Below are 21,051 nucleotides of genomic sequence, written 5' to 3'. Positions count from 1 at the left end.
TGGGCTGGAGTCCAGGTCTCCTACCACCCAGCTGGATGCAGAGGGAAGGGAGGGGACGTGTTCGCATGCTTAGGAAGCAGGCCCAGAGATGCTGCAGCACTGGGAACACGAGGAGGAGCATGTGAGAGATGCGGATAGTAAGGCAGGGCTGCATCTGTCAGTAAAATTACAATGGCGTGTGAGGATTACACAGGAAAACACAGTGTGAGCAATATTTAGAAATGTAAGTAGGCCCCGGCCAGCATGGCTCAGTGGTTGAGCGTAGACCTACGAACCAGGAGGTCAAGGTTCGATTCCTGGTTGGGGCATATGCCCAGGTTGCAGGCTGGATCCCCATTGGGGGCATGCAGGAGGCAACTGATCAATGATTCTCTCTCATCATAGATGTTTCTCTCTCTCTCTCCGTCTCCCTTCCTCTCTGAAATCAGTAAAAAAATATATGTATATATATTTTTAAAGGTAAGTAGGTCTGTTGTAAAGGAAATAAATCCAATAGTGTGTGTTAGCAATAAGAGGATATGGTTAGAATTCACCTGGAAACATCAGTTTGAATCATCTATTTTCCTTAGGTCTGCCATTGAAATGGTCTGGCAGCGGAGTCACCGGTATGCATGGGGGTGAGTTCTAGGATGCCCTCCCGCTGCCCACGTTGTGATGGGCATCCATTGAAAAGGAACTAGAGCTTCTAGGAAAGTAGCTGGAAGGACAAAGGATTGTGCCGCAAGGGGTTCCCACAGCCAATTCCGTCAAAGGATCCCCTGCTCAGTGACATAGCATCTCCTCAAGAGCTTAGTCATTCTGTCGGAGGAGGCTGAGTGAGGAGACGTAGGCAGTGAGGGTGCGGTGCGAGGCGTGGTGGTAGTGTGAGGCTTGGGGTGAAGGACCCATTGAAGTTGGGGAGAAAGCAGTAGGGTGGGAGGGGTAGAGACAATGAATTGGAATGACTGTTAAAAGGAGTTTTCCTGTGAAAGTCAAAGGAGAGATGTTGTTAGGACATGAGAAGGTTAAGCATATTTGTACGGCTACTGTTATTTTTAATCTGCCGAATCTGAGCTGCTTCTGTGATGAATTGGAAATTTTGAAAAATGTATCTTATTTTCAGTTATATATACAGTTTACATCCAATATTATTTTGTGTTGGTTTCAGGCATATCGCACAGAGGTTAGGTAATCCCTCCGGTATTTCCAATACCCACCTGGCACCATGCAGAGTTATTGTAATATTATTGACTGTACTCCCAAGGCTGTGGTTTATATCCCCATGACTGTTTCCCAACTACCAATTTGCACTTCTTAATCCCTTAATTGAAAGTGTTTAATAACTATGTCCTGGTTTTTTTTTTTCCAGTTTTAACTTCTAAATAAAATGATTTCTCATAAGCTTTTGAGCACAGGGACAGAGTCTCATTATCATTTTACTGTCAACAGTGTAAGTATAGTTTAGTCAGGGAATGTTTTTCAAAAAGAATGAGTTAAATATAAGCAGGAAAAAAAATAGACCTTGGCTGTAAAGTATCCTTAAGATTCCTTCATTAGAACCACATCTTTGTTGTTGGTGTTCTTCATTATCTGCATGTATGGGGCTAAGACGTATCTGTGTCAGACTGAATTTGGGAATAGCGTAGTGGTTTTATATAGAGGAGTTGCTGTGTGTATGCAATATGGGTGCATTATTCCCTTCTCCAAAAGAGGGAGTTTCAATTTGAAGGCAAGTTAAAGGAAATTCTGATTAAGAAAAGAAATAAAAAGATCACAGCAATATACATTGTTCTACCAAATTGTTCTAGCAACAATTATGTAACTGTTCTTGGCTAATTTAAGGGGGAAAGTACTTTTTTAAAATCTATGAAGGCGTATTTTAGTATCCGGAGTGTTTTGGATTTTTTTTGTTCAAGCCAAGTTGGATCAAGAAGTAGTTTGTCTTTTGTATCTTAAACGGTCATTCCTTGGGCCGACAGCCTCACTCTTCAACTTTGGTTTTACCTGTTTTATTTTTACAAACGCATTCCTTAGGGATCCCTCTTAGTCATACTAAACCAAATCAGCCTTTTCCTCATCCCGCTCTGTTTCTTGGAGAAATGCTTCGCGAGGGAGGAGCGGGTTAGGCAGAAAGAGACCCAGAAAACGACTGGCAGCTGGAACTCGCAGCCTTGCTGTGTCCGTGGTGGCTCCAGGTTCTAAGATGTAGTCTTTCAAGACCTTCATTTGCTCTTGGCAAGCGGGAGCATCGTCCTTGGTAACTGGTAATAACTTTCCATTCCCACTTCTCTCTATACTAGAGGCCCGTTGCACGAAGATTCGTGCAATAGGCCTTCCTTCCCCTGGCTGCTGGCACCGGTCTTCCTCCGGCACCTGTCACCCAGGCCACAGCGAAGCCAAGCCTTCAGCCTTCAGGCTTGGCTCCAGCCACAGCGGAGCCTTCAGTCTTCGGTCTTCGGTCTTCGGTCTTTGGTCTTCAGTCGGGCAGAGACTTCAGTCTTTACTCCATGCCTGTGTATGCAAATTAACCTGCCATTTTCTTGGGTTAATTTGCATACTCCTGATTAGCTGGTGGGCGTCGCGGAGGTATGGTCATTTTGCATCTTTCTCTTTTATTAGTGTAGATATACACAGTCAGTGCCCAGAAATTGCTGTGATTCCTTAGGATCTTAACAGGTCAGAGTCCTTGCTTTCTAGCTACACTGTAGCTAATCAGGGATGAGTTTAAAGTTCTGGAAGCATATTGGAAAGTTAGAAATATTTAAATTTTAAAATGTGATTTTGGGAAAGGGGGTCCTAATATCTGGTGACAGGAGATTTGACTTTGGGTGGTGAGCACATGGTGCAATATACAGATCTTGTAACATAAAAACCCAAACCTGAAACCTACCTATAATAATAAAAGCATAATATGCTAATTAGACCGGACGTCCTTCCGGAAGACCTTCCGGACAAAGCTGGAGCTGCGAGGGCCAAGCCCCTTGCACAAATTTCATGCATCGGGCCTCTAGTATGTTCATATTGACCAATGTCACCCCAGTAAATTTAATTGAAAAAATGTGATCATTGTAGGCCATGGACCAGAAAGAAATTAGGCCAATCCAAGATAAAATTAGACAAATAAGTTTTTGAAATGAAAATTAAAACAGTGACCCCAGTGTTACTGTTAAATGTATTTAGATGATCATCAGATGTACGAATAGTAAATATTTCAGGTAATACTGCGGTGCTCTTATCCCCAAGAGTAAATGCAACCTTTTCTTAAAACAGGCATTTAAGAACAAAAATATTTGTATTTGACGATAACATTGTATATTCGATGGTGTTTTCCAATGAGAAAGGAAATGTTGAAATTGACCATTGTGCCACACTGGAAATTGTGTGCTGCAAGTTGAATCATTGACCTCCTACTTGAGTGTACATGTTTGAGAGAGCATTCATGTCCTCAGGCTCACCCTGGGAGAGACCCTGTATCTATTACTGAAATAGGTCAATTTGAAAATGTTGATACTGTTATTTAATCAATGATAAGCCATAGATATATGGCTTATATATTAAATATATTAATATATATTAAATCCTTTGAAAGTAGTTATACACAATGTTACTTGCAACATATATAAGCAGACACGGGATTACTGTCCAGAATATATCAAAGGCTTTCAATAAGTAAAAGAGACATAAACAAATGGGAAAGTGGTAATTCACTCAGAAGAGATAGAAAAAACCCCAATAATTATATTTTTTAAATAATGCTAACCTTCACCAGTAATCAGGGACATCAGTACTAAAGCAGTGATTTTTATTTTTACCTAAGATACTGACAGAAGTTAAAGATTTATTTAATGTTTATAGGAAACTGGACAGGCGCAGAATCTTTGTGGAGTGTAATTGGCACAACCTTTTTGAACTATTTACCACTAGAGGCCCGGTGCATCAAAATTCATGCACTGGAGGTGGGGGGGTCCCCTCAGCCCGGCCTGCCCCCTCTCACAGTCCGGGAGCCCTCAGGGGCGGGAGGCGACCCGGCGATCAGGGGAAGGCGACGCCCCATCACACCTCTGCTGCTGCCGCTGCTGGCAGCGCAAGCCTCGGCCAGCCCTGGTTACCTGAGCCTCGGGCGGCCCTGGGCGGCTGGGCAGCCGCCATCCGAGGCTTGCCTGCACCTCGGGCCCCTCCTGGGCAGCTGGGCAGCCAACATCTGAGGCTTTCCTGCACCTCGGGCCAGCCTTGGGCAGCTGGGGGGCTGAGGGGACGGGGAGACTCCGGAAGCAGGCGTGTGGAGCGGCCGGACCTGCTTGGGGATGGGCCCGGCCATGCCGCGCCCCAGGCGGGGCTGAGGGGACTGAGCGCCGCCATCTTGTGGCTGTGGGCACCACCATCTTTGAGGGTGTGGAAGTCAATTAGCATATTCCCTCCTTATTGGCTGTGGGCGTTGCCATTTTTGTGAGGGTGTGATGGTCAGTTAGCATATTCCCTCCTTATTAGATAGGATAAGCATGCTTCCATGTCCATGCATATAACTTGTTTAACTGAAAAAAAAATAGAGGCCCTGTGGATTTTTAAGTACATTTAGAGAAAAACAAGCTGTGCAATGAAGAAATGGCCTTTAAAACGATATCTTTGAATGCATATAAGCCAATAAAGTAATGGTCCAGGTCAAAAAGACAATCCATTCACACTACTGTACTTTTTCCGTTTTAAATTTCATTTTGCTTTACTTCTTTCCCTTTTGACAGTTAGAGTCATGGGTTAGCAAATACATTTTCTTTGAAACACCACCACCTCTGGAATGGTCGTTAAGGGCCATTCATACATAATTGTGCAAATGGAGTCAAGTTGCTTTTCCAATTCCTTATATGAGCTCCACTAATGGATTGGAAATGTTGATCCGAGGGAGAGCTGCAGTCGGTTTTGTAGCACTTCGGAAACCCGGAGGTCAGTGCCTCGAGAGAAGTGCATAAAGGGCGGGGGGGGGGGCAGGGTCTGAGAGAGCAGACGGCTCGCGGAGGGCCCCCCAGGGCCCCTCCCAGTACCCTCAGCGCAGCCGCTGTGGGGTTCTCTGAGGAAGTGCGCTCTCTCACCCTCCAGCCTCCGATGTATAAGCAAACCTGCGGAGCAGGCTGTTTGTAAGGCAGAGTTCACCTGTGTGGGCCAGTCCCCTCTGGGGATCAGAAATGCTACAGGAAATTGAGAGCCGAGGAAGGAGCCACATCAGCGTTGGTGAGAGCTCTGCAGGTCATACCTTATTGGGGCTAAACGAGAACATTTTTAAGGGGGCCGGACACAGCTTTAAGTGTGGGAAGGTCTGTCCTTTAGATTTCCTGCTCATCGATACAGGTGGGAAGCACAGAAGCCATAGGCAGAAGCCACACAGAGGCTAATTTCAGCACACAGTAGTCCCATAGTCATTCTTGGAGCAATCCAGCCCTGGAATGGGCTGCTCCGGAAATGCCTAGACCGACGGTCGGTAGGACTCTCAGAAAGGAGGTTGGTTTGATCAGAAAACCTTTATTTTTTTGCTTGTGAAATACTAGAGGCCCGGTGCATGAAAATTCATGCCCTCGAGGGGGTCCCTCAGCCCAGCCTGCCCCCTTTCACAGGCCAGGAGCCCTCAGGGGCGGGAGGCGACCTGGCGATCAGGGGAAGGTGACCTCATCACACCTCTGCTGCTGCCACTGCCGGCAGTGCAAGCCTCGGCTGGCCCTGGTGACCTGAGTCTCGGGCGGCCCTGGGCGACTGGGCAGCTGCCATCTGAGGCTTGCCTGCGCCTCGGGCCGGCCCTGGGTGGCTAGGGGGCTGAGGGGACTGGGCACCGCCATCTTGTGGCTATGGGCACCGCCATATTTGAGTGCAGGGCAGTCAATTAGCATATTCCCTCCTTATTGGCTGTGGGCATCGCCATTTTGTGACGACATGAGGGTCAATTAGCATATCCCCTCTTTATTAGATAGGATGTTTTCTTTTTAACTTTATTTTTATTGTTTGGTCAGGTAATCTTAAAAATCTTTCACAACATTACCCTCTGATTCTAGTGCTTCTAAGACAAGGAAATTGTATATTCTAGGACTAAGGCCTGGGATACTGCACCCCTTTCAAAAGCCATATAGTAGCAGAAATCCACAGACAAGTCAAATCCTCTTCTGCTATAGCTGAGCTAGACGAGAACGTCCAGAGACTTGAGCACAAATGGAGCAAAAGCAGATGAGAAACAGCAAGCAGACAATTCAGACGCTGAGGAAAGCGTGTGGGTTACTAAATTCAGGTTCCTGCCCCGCCTGCTTTAGCTCTGTGGTCCCCGTGCTAACCTCCCTGCCACCTTGGGATATTCACAACAGCTCCTCAGGGCTGGCAGTTTCGCTGGCACGTTGCCTGGGCCTCTCATGATATGCAGGGAGCAGCGAGTCATTGGGCACAAGAATTTGTACTTCCAGAAATTGGAGAAGGAGTGTGTGGCGTGGACACGACATTTTTTCCCCCTTCATTTTGGAGCGCTAACTCGGTGATTGCCAGTTTATCCACAACAATGAATTGCCTCTGGAAATGGCATGACCTGGAGGAAAATGCTTCTATCTGAACCCTGTAGTTGGGAGGGAGATGGGAAACCAATTCTTACTCTGGGAGCAAGACCCCAAGGGGCAAGCCTGACAGGTTTTGTGTTCTGTGTGGGAGCCGGGGCTGAAATGCGGATCGAGGCGAGCCCGGCTCCCTTCCCCACCCTCTCTCCCACACTGCTCACCGGCCTCTGAATGAAGCTGGACAAGTATTTAAAGAATGCGGGTTTGCAGGGGAGTCCGATCTTAACCTGTGTCTCTGTCAGGCCCTGTGCTTGCCAGATGCTTCATGTAACCTGTTTCCTCTCTCTCTCTCTCTAACTTACGTCTGCAGTGTCCATGGAGAACATTGGAGAACAAGGTAAAATATGTTCTGTTATTGTTTCAGCTACACAATTTTAAAAACCATTTGAAAAAAGCAAATTGAATTCACTTGGCTTTGGTTGGGATAAATAAACGATTCTTTAAGGACGTGGCGATAAGAGGGGTTTAAAGCTATCCATTCTCACAGACCCAGACTGAACCCTGCCACCACACGGCGGGGAACTCTGCCCGCAGTGCCTGTCATTGTGCGAGCTGCCTATGACTTCAAGATACGGGAACACCGGCCATTTCCTGTCTTACCCACACCCGGCTCTTGCATAATCCATGGAAAATATTGTTGGCTCTAGTTATGTCACACTGATTTATGCCTTAATGGATAATTTAACTTTTTAATGATTCTGTGAGTATCGTCATTCTTTTAAAAAAGTTAAAATCGCTGCTGATGTTTTAAAATACCAAATAGGCTAAATGTTAAATTAGCATATTTAATTCAACTGTATCTTACAGAATTGTTATCTATAGGGTGTCCCCAAAATGTATACACACACTTTGAATCAATATAAAGGCAGTGTTTATTAAAATACATTTCATTTTCAAAATTGAGCCATCAGCTGTTAAAGTGTGTTTACATTTTAGGGGGACACCCTGTATGTATATTCCAGAATTAATCATTATCACTGTATACAAAAACCAATATTTTCTATTTGCGTAGCACTTCAAGAATAAAACACCACACAAATATATATATACACACACACACACACACACACACACACACACACACACACACACAAACATTACCTGAAACAAGTGTATATATTACCTGAAACAAGTGTCAGAAGGCTTTCCCTAACGGGTGTCCCGGGTGGTAAATAAGACACTTGAACTTCCAGTGGAAGACATCTCTCTCTATCCAGATGGTTCCTGCTTCGATGTGTGGTCATTAACACAGCGAGGGCCGCCAGGTTTGACTGGAGCTGAGCAACTCATTAAACAGCTTCTCTCAGAGGAGCGGCTTTTGCGATTCTTTGTCCATGAAGCAGAGTTCGTAGAGCCTGAACGTTTGGCAGTTGTTGGATGCTGTGCTGCCGATTTAGAGTTGCAGGCATAACTGCTTCCTTTCACAGTTTAGGAAACACTGCTGTGAGCCATTTTTGACAATAGATGGGCCTACCTCCAGATGGGAGGGCGCTAATCATGGTCACAGATCTAACTATGCATTATTAGGGATTTTTTAAAAACCCTTGGCTTTAGGTATAAAAATTAATTCATGGAGTTATGCCTATTCTAGTATGCTATAAACAAACTTATTTACAATAATAAAAATTAGTAATAAAAATTAAATATACAATGAACTTACTGTAATCGGCAATTTTGGCGTTTTAGAATAAGCGGGTTGTTTTGAATACACACTCGCATGTTACAGTGATAATTATGTTTCTCTCACTTTAGTTGTGTGCCTGATTGCTTATCATCTCCTTTTCGCAATGTTTGTCTGGTCGTATTGGAAAACCATCTTTACATTACCAATGAATCCTTCAAAAGAAGTAAGTAAAACTATTAGTAGAGTCATCCTAAAGTTGGAAATCAATAATTCTGATGTCTGAAGAGTTAATTTTATGTCTTTTTATTAATGTTGCAAACTTATTGAGTGTTATAATTTTTTAATATTAATGTATCTATTAGTAAATACTTGAATTTTCACTTGGTAAATATTAGCTTTGCACTGGATGAGTATTATATTTCCAATGTTCAATCTGTCATGTGTTCTGCTTTTAGAGTTAGATATCAGGGTAGATGGATAGATAAATACATAGATAGATAGATACATACATACATACATACATACATGGATAGATAGATAGATACATGGATAGATATATACATAGATAGATAGATAGATAGATAGATAGATAGATACATAGATAGATAAATACATAGATACATAGATAGATAGATAGTTAAATACATAGATAGATAGATAGATAGATAGATAGATAGATACATAGATACATAGATAGATAGATAAATACATAGATAGATAGATAGATAGATAGATAGATAGATAGATAGATAGGTGGAGCGGAAAGTAGACATGCTTCTATTAAAAATATCCTAGCCCTAACGATTTTGGCTAAGTGGATAGAGCATCGGCCTGTGGACTGAAGGGTCCCAGGTTCGATTCCAGTCAAGGGCATGTACCTTGGTTGCGGGCACATCCCCAGTAGGGAGTGTGTAGGAGGCAGCTGAATTGATGTTTCTCTCTCATTGATGTTTCTAACTCTCCATTCCTCTCCCTCTCCATTCCTCTCTGTAAAACAATAAAATATATTTTAAAAATAAAAATAAAAATATCCTATTAATGGTGTGTTAGTTGGCTGTTAGTCACCAAACAACAAAGTAATTATTTAACTAATCTCTATATTCAAAGTCTATAGCTGGGCCACAGCTGCCAGGTCTCCAGGCTGCTTCTATTTTGTTGCTCTGACATGTGCAGCCTCCATTCCCAAGGTCACCTCTTGGCCTAATATGGCTGCTTGGTTTCAGCCATCATGTCTGCATTCCAGTAACAGGCCAGAAAAAGTAGGAAAGAGAAGCAGAAGGAGATGTCCTTCTCTGTAAGGACTCTTCTTGGAAGTTGCTGATGCCATTTCTACTTACATTTAGAACTTAGTTCTACGGCCATAATCTGTGCAGAAGGCTGGGAGTGTAGTCTTTATTCTTTATTTTTTTTTTAAATATATTTTATTGATTTTTTTACAGAGAGGAAGGGAGAGGGATAGAGAGTCAGAAACATCGATGGGAGAGAAACATCGATCAGCTGCCTCCTGCACACCTCCTACTGGGTATGTGCCCGCAACCAAAGTACATGCCCTTGACCGGAATCGAACCTGGGACCCTTCAGTCTGCAGGCCGACACTCTATCCACTGAGCCAAACCAGTTAGGGCTAGTCTTTATTCTTGATGGCTGTGTTAGCCATGCTAGAAGAAGGGAAGAGTGGACATTAGGGGTCAATTTCAACCACAGAAGCTTTTAAGTAAAGTGACGTGATCAGATATGCATTTCAAAAAGATCATCTGGCTATTTGTTTCTGGGTCTTTAATCTTGGTTAGTTAGATATTCTTGGAGTAAAGGGCTGTGTCTTACTCATTTTTATATACTTGGCACTTAGTCCAGTACATGTTTGTTGAATAGAAATAAACTTTTTTTCCCCAGTAATAATAGTGTTTTAGTAGGCTAAATTAAAAAAAAAAAGAAAAGGCCATAGCCAGTTTGGCTCAGTGGATAGAGCGTCGGCCTGCAGACCAAAGGGTCCTGGGTTCAGTTCCGGCCAAGGGCACGTACCTTGGTTACAGGCTCCTCCTGGGCCAGGCCCTGGTCGGGACTCGTGCAGGAGGCAACCAATCGATGTGTTCCACATCGATGTTTCTCTTTGTCTTTCCCTATCTCTTCCAGTCTCCCTAAAAATCAATGGAAACATATCCTTGGGTGAGGATTAACAAAAAAGATTTTAAAAAAGCTAAAGTCTGGGCATCACTACAGATTGTTTCTGAAATAACCTGTTTGAAAAGCAGCTATGGTAAAAAAAAAAAAAAAAAGAAAAGAAAGGCCAGTGAATATGCTATATGTCCTAGGAAAGGATACTAAACACAAAACACAGTACTTGCAAAGAATTAGCGGCATGCTTGGCGTAGAATGTGTTAGATACAGCCCTTTTTCCTTCTGCTATCCACTTCTCTCCTCCTACCAGGTTTCCCTCTTTTATTTTGTCTCTCTTACCCCCGTCCGGGCCTTCATTGTAGGTTTGAAGGGAAATTGTGACGTCCATTGTAGGTGATTTCATCCACTGTATTGATGGTTATAACCTTACCTCTGACCTTTGTTGAAAATTTTCAAATGTATTTTTACTTCTGACCTCTCCCGAGAATTCCAGACACAACCTTATTGCCAAACATAGCTTCTTGATCATTCCACTGACACCTTAAACATAACCCGTCCAAAACTGAATTCACTACCCTCTCCTTCCCCAAACTGTGACTCATCCGTTTCTCATGCTGGTTAATGCCCCTGCCATCCCCCTCGTCATTCAAGCCAAAAGCTTGGCCGCTGTGCTCCGTCCTCGCTTCCTCGCCCCTCTGCCGGCATCCAAAGTCTGCTGATGTTTTCACCTCCCCATACATGTTTTTCAGTGACAACCCCTTCTTTCTTTTTGGATCAGTGACTTAATTCAGGGTCTCCCTCCTCTCTTTGTCGGAGATGTTGCCATCTTCTCCTATATAATGTCACTGTTTTCAGCTGTGCCGACATTCCCGTCCCAGAACCCTGCAAACGTTCCTGCTCCATCCTGAAGCTGGGGTGACCCATCCAAGAGGAAACGGAGCACTTTCCCTCTCCTGCTTGTATCTTCTCACGCCTCCGCTGATGGGGAAGGCCTGTCTCCTTGGTTGGACAACAGGGACTCTGCTCTAAACTTCTGACTTCACAGTTTAGACACTCTTAGTTCTTCATGACACACAGCTTCCCGTGTACACCAGGCCATTCTTTTCTTTCTCGTTTATCCGTATTTCCTTTCTCATCCAAATAATTCTGTTTTTATTGTACTGGCACCTCCTTCTTGGCCGCCTTCGGGGGTTCCTCGTCATCTCCTGAGCCTCTAAAGCAGCGTATTGTCAGAGCTCAGCCTCTGGGTCTCTCTCATTTATCTACATTATGGCTTTACTACTGTATATCGTCTCGTGCATTGCTATCGCTTTCAAGTTAATAGCATTAGTCCGGTTGTCTTCTAACTCCAGGCTAGTTCACAGCTGCCTATTTGGCATCTAATTTTGAAGACAGACTTTGGATTCCCCCCCACCCCCCCCCCCCCCCACTCCCCTAAGCCTCCGATTGCTGAAGTTTGCCTGTCTCAGCACTGGCAGCTCCGTTCGTCCAGTTGTTCAGACAAACCTGGGAGTCATCCTTGGCGACGCTTCTCTCAGACCCGCATCCAGTCACTCGGCACGTGCTGTAAGCCGGGCCCTCGGTGCTCTCGGCATGAGCTGCATCCCCTCATTCCTTCCCTCTGGCCCAGGCCCCTGGCCTCTCCCACTCGTGGGTTGCAGTACCCGGTCAACAGGTTTCCTTGCTTTCGTACTTGCCCACTTCTGTCTATTTTCAGCGCAGTAGCCAGAGTCATTCTTTCAAAAACAAGGCAGATCCTATCATACTCTCCTTCTCAGGACTTTCCCATGACATCTGAGCCCACTCAGAGGACAAACTAGTTTCCCAGTGTAGCCTAGGAGGCTGCCCATGACGGGGCCCCACACTGCATATCTGACCCACTCTTCTGTTTTCTCTTAATTATTATTTTTATTTTAAAATCTTCATTGTTGAAAGTATTACATATGTCCCCTTTCCCTCCCTATCAATCCCCTCCAGCCCCCCCTTCCCTCCACCCCAGGCCCTCCCCACCCCTCTGTCTGCGTCCATGGGTTATGCATGTATGCATACAATGGCCCACTCTTCCTGAGTGCCACTCAGGCTCCTTGGCCTCCTGCTGATCCATCAATGTGCTGAGAGTGTTCCTCCTTCAGGAGCCGGGACACCTGCTGCTTCTCCTTGACCCTGAGCACTCTTCTCCTGTGTGACCCTCCCTTTCTTCTCTCTCTGTGTCTCTGTTCAAGTGGTACCTCATCTTTGAGGTTTTCCATGACCACTCTGTATAAAATAGCAAAACCCTACTACCCCCTATAAACTGGACCTTACTCTATTTTTCTCCATGGCAGATCATTCTGTAACACATTCCACATTCATTTTTATAACACCCCTAGGATATACGCTCTAAGAGGCATGCACTTTATCTGTTTTGTTCACTAATCCATCGCCAGCAGGAAAGTAGTGTCTCAGCCATAAAAGGGGCTCAATAAATATTAAGTCATTGAAAGTAGAGAAGGTATGTATGTAAGTCTCTGTTTCTAGCTTTGGCAAGAAGTTGAAATGACTTCTGATTTCTCCCTCAAATTATGTGGGAGGTTATTGGCTAAGAATGATGCGATAGTGGGGTTGACTAAGGTTTGTAAAACAGAGAAGGTTTGAAATAGTGAATGAATACAGTGGGGAAAATGGAATGATACAAAATGCAGAAGAAGTAACAGTACCAATGGGACTGACCACAGTGAAGTTACAGCTATACCAGACTTCGTTGGAAGACTTTTCCACAGAACACATATTTACCTTATTTATTTCATATAACTGTGTGAGATAGATATTATTTATTACCATTATAAAGATTTAGCAGCAGGCTCTGAACATTGTGATATGTTTTCCCAATATACAAGTAATCTAACCATACTAAATTACATTAAGAAAATAAAAGGAAAAAACATCCCATTCCACTATTCAGTTTACATTCTTAATTTCTTTCTAGTTAATTTTTTTCACACCACAGTCCATCATTGGCTTATTTTCATTTTTTACTACAGCCTAATATTCTCACTGAAACATTAACATTTACTCAGTCACATCCCAGCTTTTCATATTGTAAATAATGTTAACATCTTCGCACATAGATTGTTAACCATTTTTGAATCATTTCCTTAATATAAATTCTCAGGTAGAATCACTAGATCGAGGAAATTTAAGTCACTTGCCAAATGATTTCCTAAAAGGATTGTAGACATTTATATAAAGTGCTTCCAGTTTTATCAGACCATTGGTGTTGCATGTTGTTATTAAGAAAACTGTTGCCAACTTCATTGGCAAAAACGTTCTGTTGTAATTTGCACATTTTCGGTACTTGTGAGATTATATGTTTGTTTTGTTCTAAGTGAGAAACAACTAGCAAAAAGAAAATACACTTGAGAGTTTTGTTTGTTTTTATTTAATTAATTTATTTATTAAATATATATTTTTATTGATTTCAGAGAGGAAGGGAGAGGGAGAGAGACAAATGCATCAATGATGAGAGAGAATAATTGATCTACTGCCTCCTGCACACCCCACACTGGGGATCGAGCCCACAACCCGGGCATGTGCCCTGACTGGGAATCGAACCGTGACCTCCTGGTTCATAGGTTGAGGCTCAACCACTGAGCCATGCTGGCTGGGCAGTTTATTTGTTTTTAGAGTCTAGTTTTTTCCTTAATTGGTATGTCCTTTTAAAATTATACTTTCCTTTGATGTGAAAACTGTATTTGAGCCCTGATCTTGGTTTCTAATACCATTCTTCAGTGGAAGGAGGGAGGGCTCCCTGGAGAAATAGCTGGTCCTAGAACTAGAACAGGAAATATTCAAGATGAACCAGGAGCGTCATATGGTCCCAGAAAGTAAAGGATGTTCAAACACACTTTCATAGGAGTTCAAACAGACTTTTAAAACCGTGTGTGTTTTTTTTAAATTATCATATTGGAGCCCAAAGAAATACTAATTTTTCTCAGATAATTATTTTTTAATTGGTTGGGCCAAATTGGCAGTACAAGAAGTAAAATTAACAATTAGTCTGTCTTGAGTATTAGAATTCATGTAATAATTATTCCTAATTTAGAACTCAGATGAGAAAACATGCATGATAGATTTGTTTCTATTTTTGTTCTTAATGATATCCAATTGAAAAATTCATCCATTGAGCCAAATTTGTTTCTTTTGCCATTTATCTATTAATATAACTAATATTTGGATAGAACTCTACAGTTTATTTTTATTTTTTTTAAATATATTTTATTGATTTTCACAGAGAGGAAGGGAGAGGGATAGAGAGCCAGAAACATCGATGAGAGAGAAACATCGATCAGCTGCCTCCTGCACACCTCCTACTGGGGATGTGCCCGCAACCAAGGTACATGCCCTTGACCGGAATCGAACCTGGGACCTTTCAGTCCGCAGGCCGACGCTCTATCCACTGAGCCAAACCGGTTTCGGCACTCTACAGTTTATAAAGCACTTTTACATATTCTGTTCCATCTCTGAGGAAGTGGGTGTTATTATTATTATTCTACTTTCCAGATGCATAAACTAACCACCTGCCAGGTTAACAGACTAGCCCAGATCTCAGACTCTATTACCTTTCTGAATTTATAGACTGTATACCATTAACATTTTATAAATGCCTTCTTCTGGGTTAGTAGATCAATAGATGTTAACATTTCTTTGAAAATACTGATTAACATTTAAATCTGTTCCACAGTTCCACCTCTCTTACGCAGAGAAGGAATTGCTGGAGAAAGAGCCGAGGGGAGAAGCCCATCAGGAAATTCTCCGGCGAGCAGCCAAGGACCTTCCCATCTACACCAGGACCATGTCTGGAGGTACGGGAGCTTGTGGTGACTGTGAGAGAGCATATGTATGTCCTTGAAACTGTCAGACACTCACTGGGAAACATTGTGCTGGGTCATGGATGGCTGTGGAGTCTTTACTGCACGGTTCCATGAACCACAGTGGGAACATGAGTAACACTGTGGCTTAGAGCTCACAACCAGATCACAGCGGACTGTCCATCTGTTCTGCCTACTTGATGTGACTCCATGAAGTGCTGAAATCTTGACTTGTAGTAGTAGTCGTTTTTAAAGCTTTAATTATAGACCGTCCTATTGTCATTTAATTTAATTTAAGGGAGCAAGATCTATAACATAAAATTTTACATACCCTTAAAACAGCAATTATACAAAATATATAAAAACATACGTAAAATATTGGTACAGTTTTTCATCTTTAAAATTTATGGTAATTTTTTAACAAATGCAACTCAAATAACAAATCTCTTGGGTCAGATTTTTAAGATAATTTTACAGCTGTCTAATTAAAGGATTGTCTTAAAAACGAACACACATGGGTGCTCTCCCTCTAGGAAGCGCGCCTGTGCCATTCCCGCCCGCCCCCCTCCCCCCACCCCAGCACATACCACTTAATCTCTAAGGGACCCCAGGAGACTTGCAACCAGGGAAGCAATGAGCAGCGGCAGCTCGTCCCAGGCTAACCCCTGAACCTGCCTCCAAGGCCCCCATTTCCCCCCTTTTCTCCGACTTCCCAGTGAGCCAAGGTGGCCAGGTTCTTCCATTGTTTCACTGCCCTAAGTGTGTTTTTGCTGTGGTCAATAAGCTCTTGCTTGCTTTGCTAAAAACAAACAAACAAATGGGAACACACATGGACTATTGACACACGCCTCCCAAGATTTACCCAGAAACCCTGTGACTCTAGAGTAGACCTATGCTGTGTGTGTTGGCAGTTTTGGCCCCGTGTGGCCGTTGAGCACATAAACTGTGGCTAGACCAAGCTGAGATGGGCTTTCAGTGTAAAATACACAACTGATATCAGAGACTTAGGACGAAGAAGAGAGTGTAAAATACCTCGTTACTGTTGTATATTTGTATTTGTTTCTAGCTCACTTTAAAATCATAACTGAATCTAACTTTCATCACAAACATTTTTTCCTGTTTTCTTTGTTTCTCAGTGAGCCAGTGGTAACTCTGTGATGTAATATTATGTCACTGGTTCTGTCCCTCTAAGACACAGATGTGTTTCTGCCTAAGTTCATGTGTAAACCTGAGCAGACACTGAGGGAGGTTAAGCCCCTATAAATTAATTACTGCACAAGTTCCAAAGCTAGTTGCTGAGGGTGATGGTACCAGGTATAGAAACCCATCTCCTCATTGCTGGTGCAGTGTTTGCCTACTGTGCCCTTGACTCGCTGAATGAAGAGAAAGGACTGAAGCGTAAGTCGTATCAGGACAAAGATTAATTTTCACTAATGACAACGACACGCTGGGTTTGTAAGTCATCTCCCGGTGTAGTTTCTAGAACATTGAGCCTGTCCTCTTTTGTTCCTCTCCGGTGCTGTATGCCTGTCTCCTGAGATGCACGCATAGTCCCCAATATTTGTGACAGCCTGGAGTAGAATCTGGATTCTCTAAAATAACCTTTCTATTTTCAGTGCAAAAATTCTGGATGCCTGCTAGAATCACTATGAACTGACTACAGGCATTGACCCCGTTAAATTGCACAGAGTATAACAGACAGATAGCAATGCTGGTGTGATCGATCCCCTTCAGGAATATGTAGAACGGAGAGGTAGGCATGATTCAGCAGTGAGCAGCCACAGGAGCTCCGAGGCAGGCATGTGAGGGGGCCTTCCTTACCCACCCTCAGCCACACCCCCGTGACCCTTGTCTTAGGCAGATAACTTCCTCCGTCACCCTGGGAAGGTCTGTGGACTAAAGCAACGTGAAGGCTCAGCCGATGTTTGCACACTTTATACTTTATAGAGCCTTGAAGAAAACGCGTGGTAATATCATTTGGGATTTTACCATCCATTCTAAAGCCACAGGACTTCCTCCAAACCTGGAAGAGAGAAATGCCAGCTGCCTGGGTTAAGCTGGCGGCTGAACACAGAACACATCCAGCCCCGTGAGAGTGGCTGAGGCTGTAGCAGTGTTGAGGCAGGGTGTTGGGAAGCCCGCTCACCGCACTTCTGTTTGTCCTGTGTGTTCTTCTGATCCACCGTCTTCTGCATCCTCACAGCGCTCTTCAGACTTACTTACATTATTGTTTATTCTGATTAATGAGGACTATATACTTTTTCTTAGCTCTCGCCTTGTCTTTGATCTTTTCCTACAAAAGAAAATTGTACTAGTTTTTTACTACAAAGGTAACAGTTAGAGGTGATGTAACTCATTTATCATCGTACACAGATGTTAGTAATGTTGTCTTTTCAACATTTACCCACAAAGTTTTCAATTATGTAAGTAACATATGAATATATCCCTTAAAAATTCAAGCAAGAAAGTTAACATAAAAATTCCCCCTTGGCTGTAAGGAGTTTTTTAAACGATAATCAGATCTTTCATTTTAAGTTACTCTGGCATGATTTTAGTTGGACATAATGTGGTATACAGAGTGTTGTTTTTTGTTTGTTTGTTTGTTTTCATTAAAATACGAAATTTCTCTTTTTGTAAAAGACTCCAAACAAAACACTTATTTCTACATTGTTTTGATCTCCAGCGAGTTGCTGCCCACTTTGATTCCAAAGGTTTCTCCCTGCGTCCTTTAAAGTGCAGGTGACCCCTGGCCAGCGAGGGTCTAGCGCTGTCCCCCAGACGTCACTGGAGATTGTGACTTCAGACCGTGCTGCCCATTAACGGCCTGCTAGTCCCTCGTGGCACTGACAGTGTGACTGTGAGTGTAAAGTACATTACAGGTGTCAAAGAGCTGGTATGGAAAAACCCAGAGGGTACGACTTTCTCTTTAGCTCCTGGGAGTTTCAACGCGCACATGTAGCTCCCGTTACATTTCTCTGGACAGCACCGCCTTTCACTTTCACACTGGGCAGGGCCAGGGAGGCCGGGAGGGTCACGGGGAGGGCACCCGTGCGCGTCTTCACTCGGGGCTGAGCAGCAAGGCCATGCCGTTGGTCCCTTCAGGAAGAAAAAGGAAGTTGTGAGGGGTAACGAAGGACTCATTTCAACACTGAAAACAACTCGATTTAGGCCTTGTGGTCTAAGGAAAGCACGTCTTATTCTTAGTTCATAGCAACTGTTTTGTTTTTCAGAGATTTTAGCATTAGCTTGACATAACCTTGGTAATTATTTATTGCAAGTTTTTTTCCAAAATTTTTTACATTTGTAAGTGTGGCCTTACTGATCCTACTGGACTGCCCACATAATAGCTGCTTTCCTGTAACGTCGGTAGCTGCCCGCACCCTGTAAGACTCCTGCGGACTGAAATAGCTTCTCCGAATCAATCATTCATAGCTGCCTTTGCTGCCGGTATTGGAGAAGGAAGGATCAGGTCTTCCGTTACAAGGATTGAAGTTCTTATTGGGAGTACTTCTAATTCTCACTTCTAAGCTTGTACCTCGCTCAACACAGAAGGTGTGAGATCTTTTCAATGTAAGCGATCAAGAGAGTTTATTCACAAATTTCTAAAATTAGTTTTGCATAAAATTTCTAAAATGTGGTTGTATCCTCTCTTGGTTATCCTGCCGGGTACAGAAAATCATTGGTTTTATGGAGAGAGACATTCTGTTTACTCAGATGGAAAGGAACATACTTCCACCCTTTTGAGCCTTAGAGAAGGTAGGTAGGTAGGTAGATAGGTAGGCAGGCAGGCAGGCAGGTAGGTAGGTAGATAGGTAGATAGGTAGGTAGGTAGGTAGGTAGGTAGGTAGATAGAGAATCACTGACACTTGAGGATGCCCTAGAACAGTGGTCGCCAACCTTTAGGACCTCAGGGGCCACCAGGGGTCCGTGGACCACCAGTTGGCGACCGCTGCCCTAGAAACATTTCCCCTACAGATGCCCGTCCTTGGGAAACCTCTCCAGAGAACTGAGACTCTGGGCAAGTCTTTTCCATTTTTGTATTTAAACGGAGTTGACTATCTCAATTTTACCAAATTTAAATTTGGAATGTTGTTTAGAATTTAAATGGGAATAGATGATGAGAGCCATTTAATCGCATGTTCAACGCACTGTTCAATCGAAGGCTGAATGGAGCTCTTTGTTCCTAGCAATCCGATACTGTGACAGATGCCAACTTATAAAACCAGACCGCTGCCATCACTGCTCCGTCTGTGATAAGTAAGGAAACCTTTATTTCTCTTATTGAATATGTTTCTTCTCTCACTGTTTTCCAGACTGTTCCCTTCTCTCCTTGCTCATGTTCTCACACCTTTCTTTCGGAAATGGAATTGGCATGATCACTTGCGTTAGTAACGAATGTGGTTTAGGGCCAGAATCAGTTGTCCCCTTTCCCCGATTCACACTGACATGAATGTCGTGCATGATTTTTACCAGCTCAGACTTGGCTGCTTTGATGGGGTAAGTATTTCTTCTGTGACTCTTTCCCGGTTGACTTGGTGACAGTCGGGTGTTATCACATACTTACGTAACCACAAGAGCAGCAGGATTACTTGGCCTAAGGATCGGAATGAAAGGACACGTTTTACCCAGACTTCCTGTGTATCTGCCGACATTTTGCACCTTCTTTAGCGTAAAATAATTGTATATGAACACATTGCATTGTTTTTAGACCTTAAAGCATGTTATATTTTCAGTTGAAAGTCCTATTATTGCATCATAACTGGAATCAGCTAGCGTCTCTTTTTTTAGATGAGGACTTTCACTATTATTCTATATTTATTTATTTATTTTATTTATTATTGACACTTATTACAGATGTCCCCCACTTCCCCACCCTTTACCCATCTCCACCCAGCCCCTGCCCCCTCCTATTATTCAATTTTTAGAGAAGTAAATAATTTTGCAATATTTTACTTGCTACAACTTTTTTGAAATAACAAATATATATTTTAATAATTTAATGGGACTAAGTTTTCATGGGGTGTTGATTTCTGTGTATATGGTTTTTTTTAGATGTATTTTGAAGATGGACCATCATTGCCCATGGTAAGTCTGGCTCTATGCTTAAACTGGTTTCTGTCCCTTCTAACTTAGTAAATACAATCATTTATCTATTTAAATCTTTTTATAAATGAAATTTTGCCTTAGCTGACCTAGGAGATACTTTCAGCTTTAATTTCTGATATTTGTTTAATTAGTTCAAGAGTCTTTATTCAGGGGAATTTCCATGGATAATTTTAAAACCAGTATTTTAACAATTTAAAAGTTAATGTCTCATATTTGCTCAGAACAAATTGTTTTCTTTGTATGTATATGCATAAACATAGAAATTCTAAAATACTCCCCAGGAATTACACCAAAATGCACATATAAACACAATACCTCACTGGAAGTTTCTAATCATTAAAGCTTTAACAGTTTATTTTACATAAAACTTGGCATTACAGAGTAGAATAACAAGTAAAATAACATGCTGTTGAAATAAGGGTTTCCACTTAGAATCTGTTAATATTTTAAAAAATATGTCTGTCAGGAAATGGGGTGTCTTAGAGTATTGGAAAGGCCTGACTCTCTAATGGAGGTATTTTCTACCTTTCCCTATAATTTACCGTCCCCGTGTGCACGCTCTTTCGCCAGTCTCACTGAGGTTGCCAGCCACGTTTGGCTTGGACATTAAGCATGACATTCCGTGAGCCTCATCTTCAGGGTGGCCTTGAGAAAGCCAGGCCGGTTGTAGGCTGAAGCACAGACCTGCAGACAGTGATGATCTCAGTTGCGGGAACAGCAGGGGGATGTCCGGCTTACTGTCTGTGCAGACTTTCTCCTTTAACAGGTCGTAAAGCTCCCTAACTCCTATCAGAATGAG

The 21,051-nt window shown here is 42.9% G+C and overlaps 1 protein-coding gene across 1 annotated transcript in view; it reads left to right on the top strand.

Annotated features, from left to right (window-relative positions):
- Positions 1-21,051, top strand: part of ZDHHC2 (zDHHC palmitoyltransferase 2) — a 60,955-nt gene that overhangs the window by 17,151 nt on the left and 22,753 nt on the right. The window contains exons 2-6 of the mRNA XM_080661181.1: positions 6,868-6,894; positions 8,310-8,404; positions 15,020-15,140; positions 19,334-19,403; positions 20,199-20,231. Coding sequence (XP_080517307.1) covers positions 6,868-6,894; positions 8,310-8,404; positions 15,020-15,140; positions 19,334-19,403; positions 20,199-20,231 — 346 coding nt within the window. The remainder of the gene's footprint in view (positions 1-6,867; positions 6,895-8,309; positions 8,405-15,019; positions 15,141-19,333; positions 19,404-20,198; positions 20,232-21,051) is intronic.

The sequence above is a fragment of the Plecotus auritus genome (genome assembly GCF_963455305.1).
Source record: "Plecotus auritus genome assembly, chromosome: 3".
Classification (NCBI taxonomy): domain Eukaryota; kingdom Metazoa; phylum Chordata; class Mammalia; order Chiroptera; family Vespertilionidae; genus Plecotus; species Plecotus auritus.
This window is presented reverse-complemented; position numbering and strand designations above follow the sequence as displayed.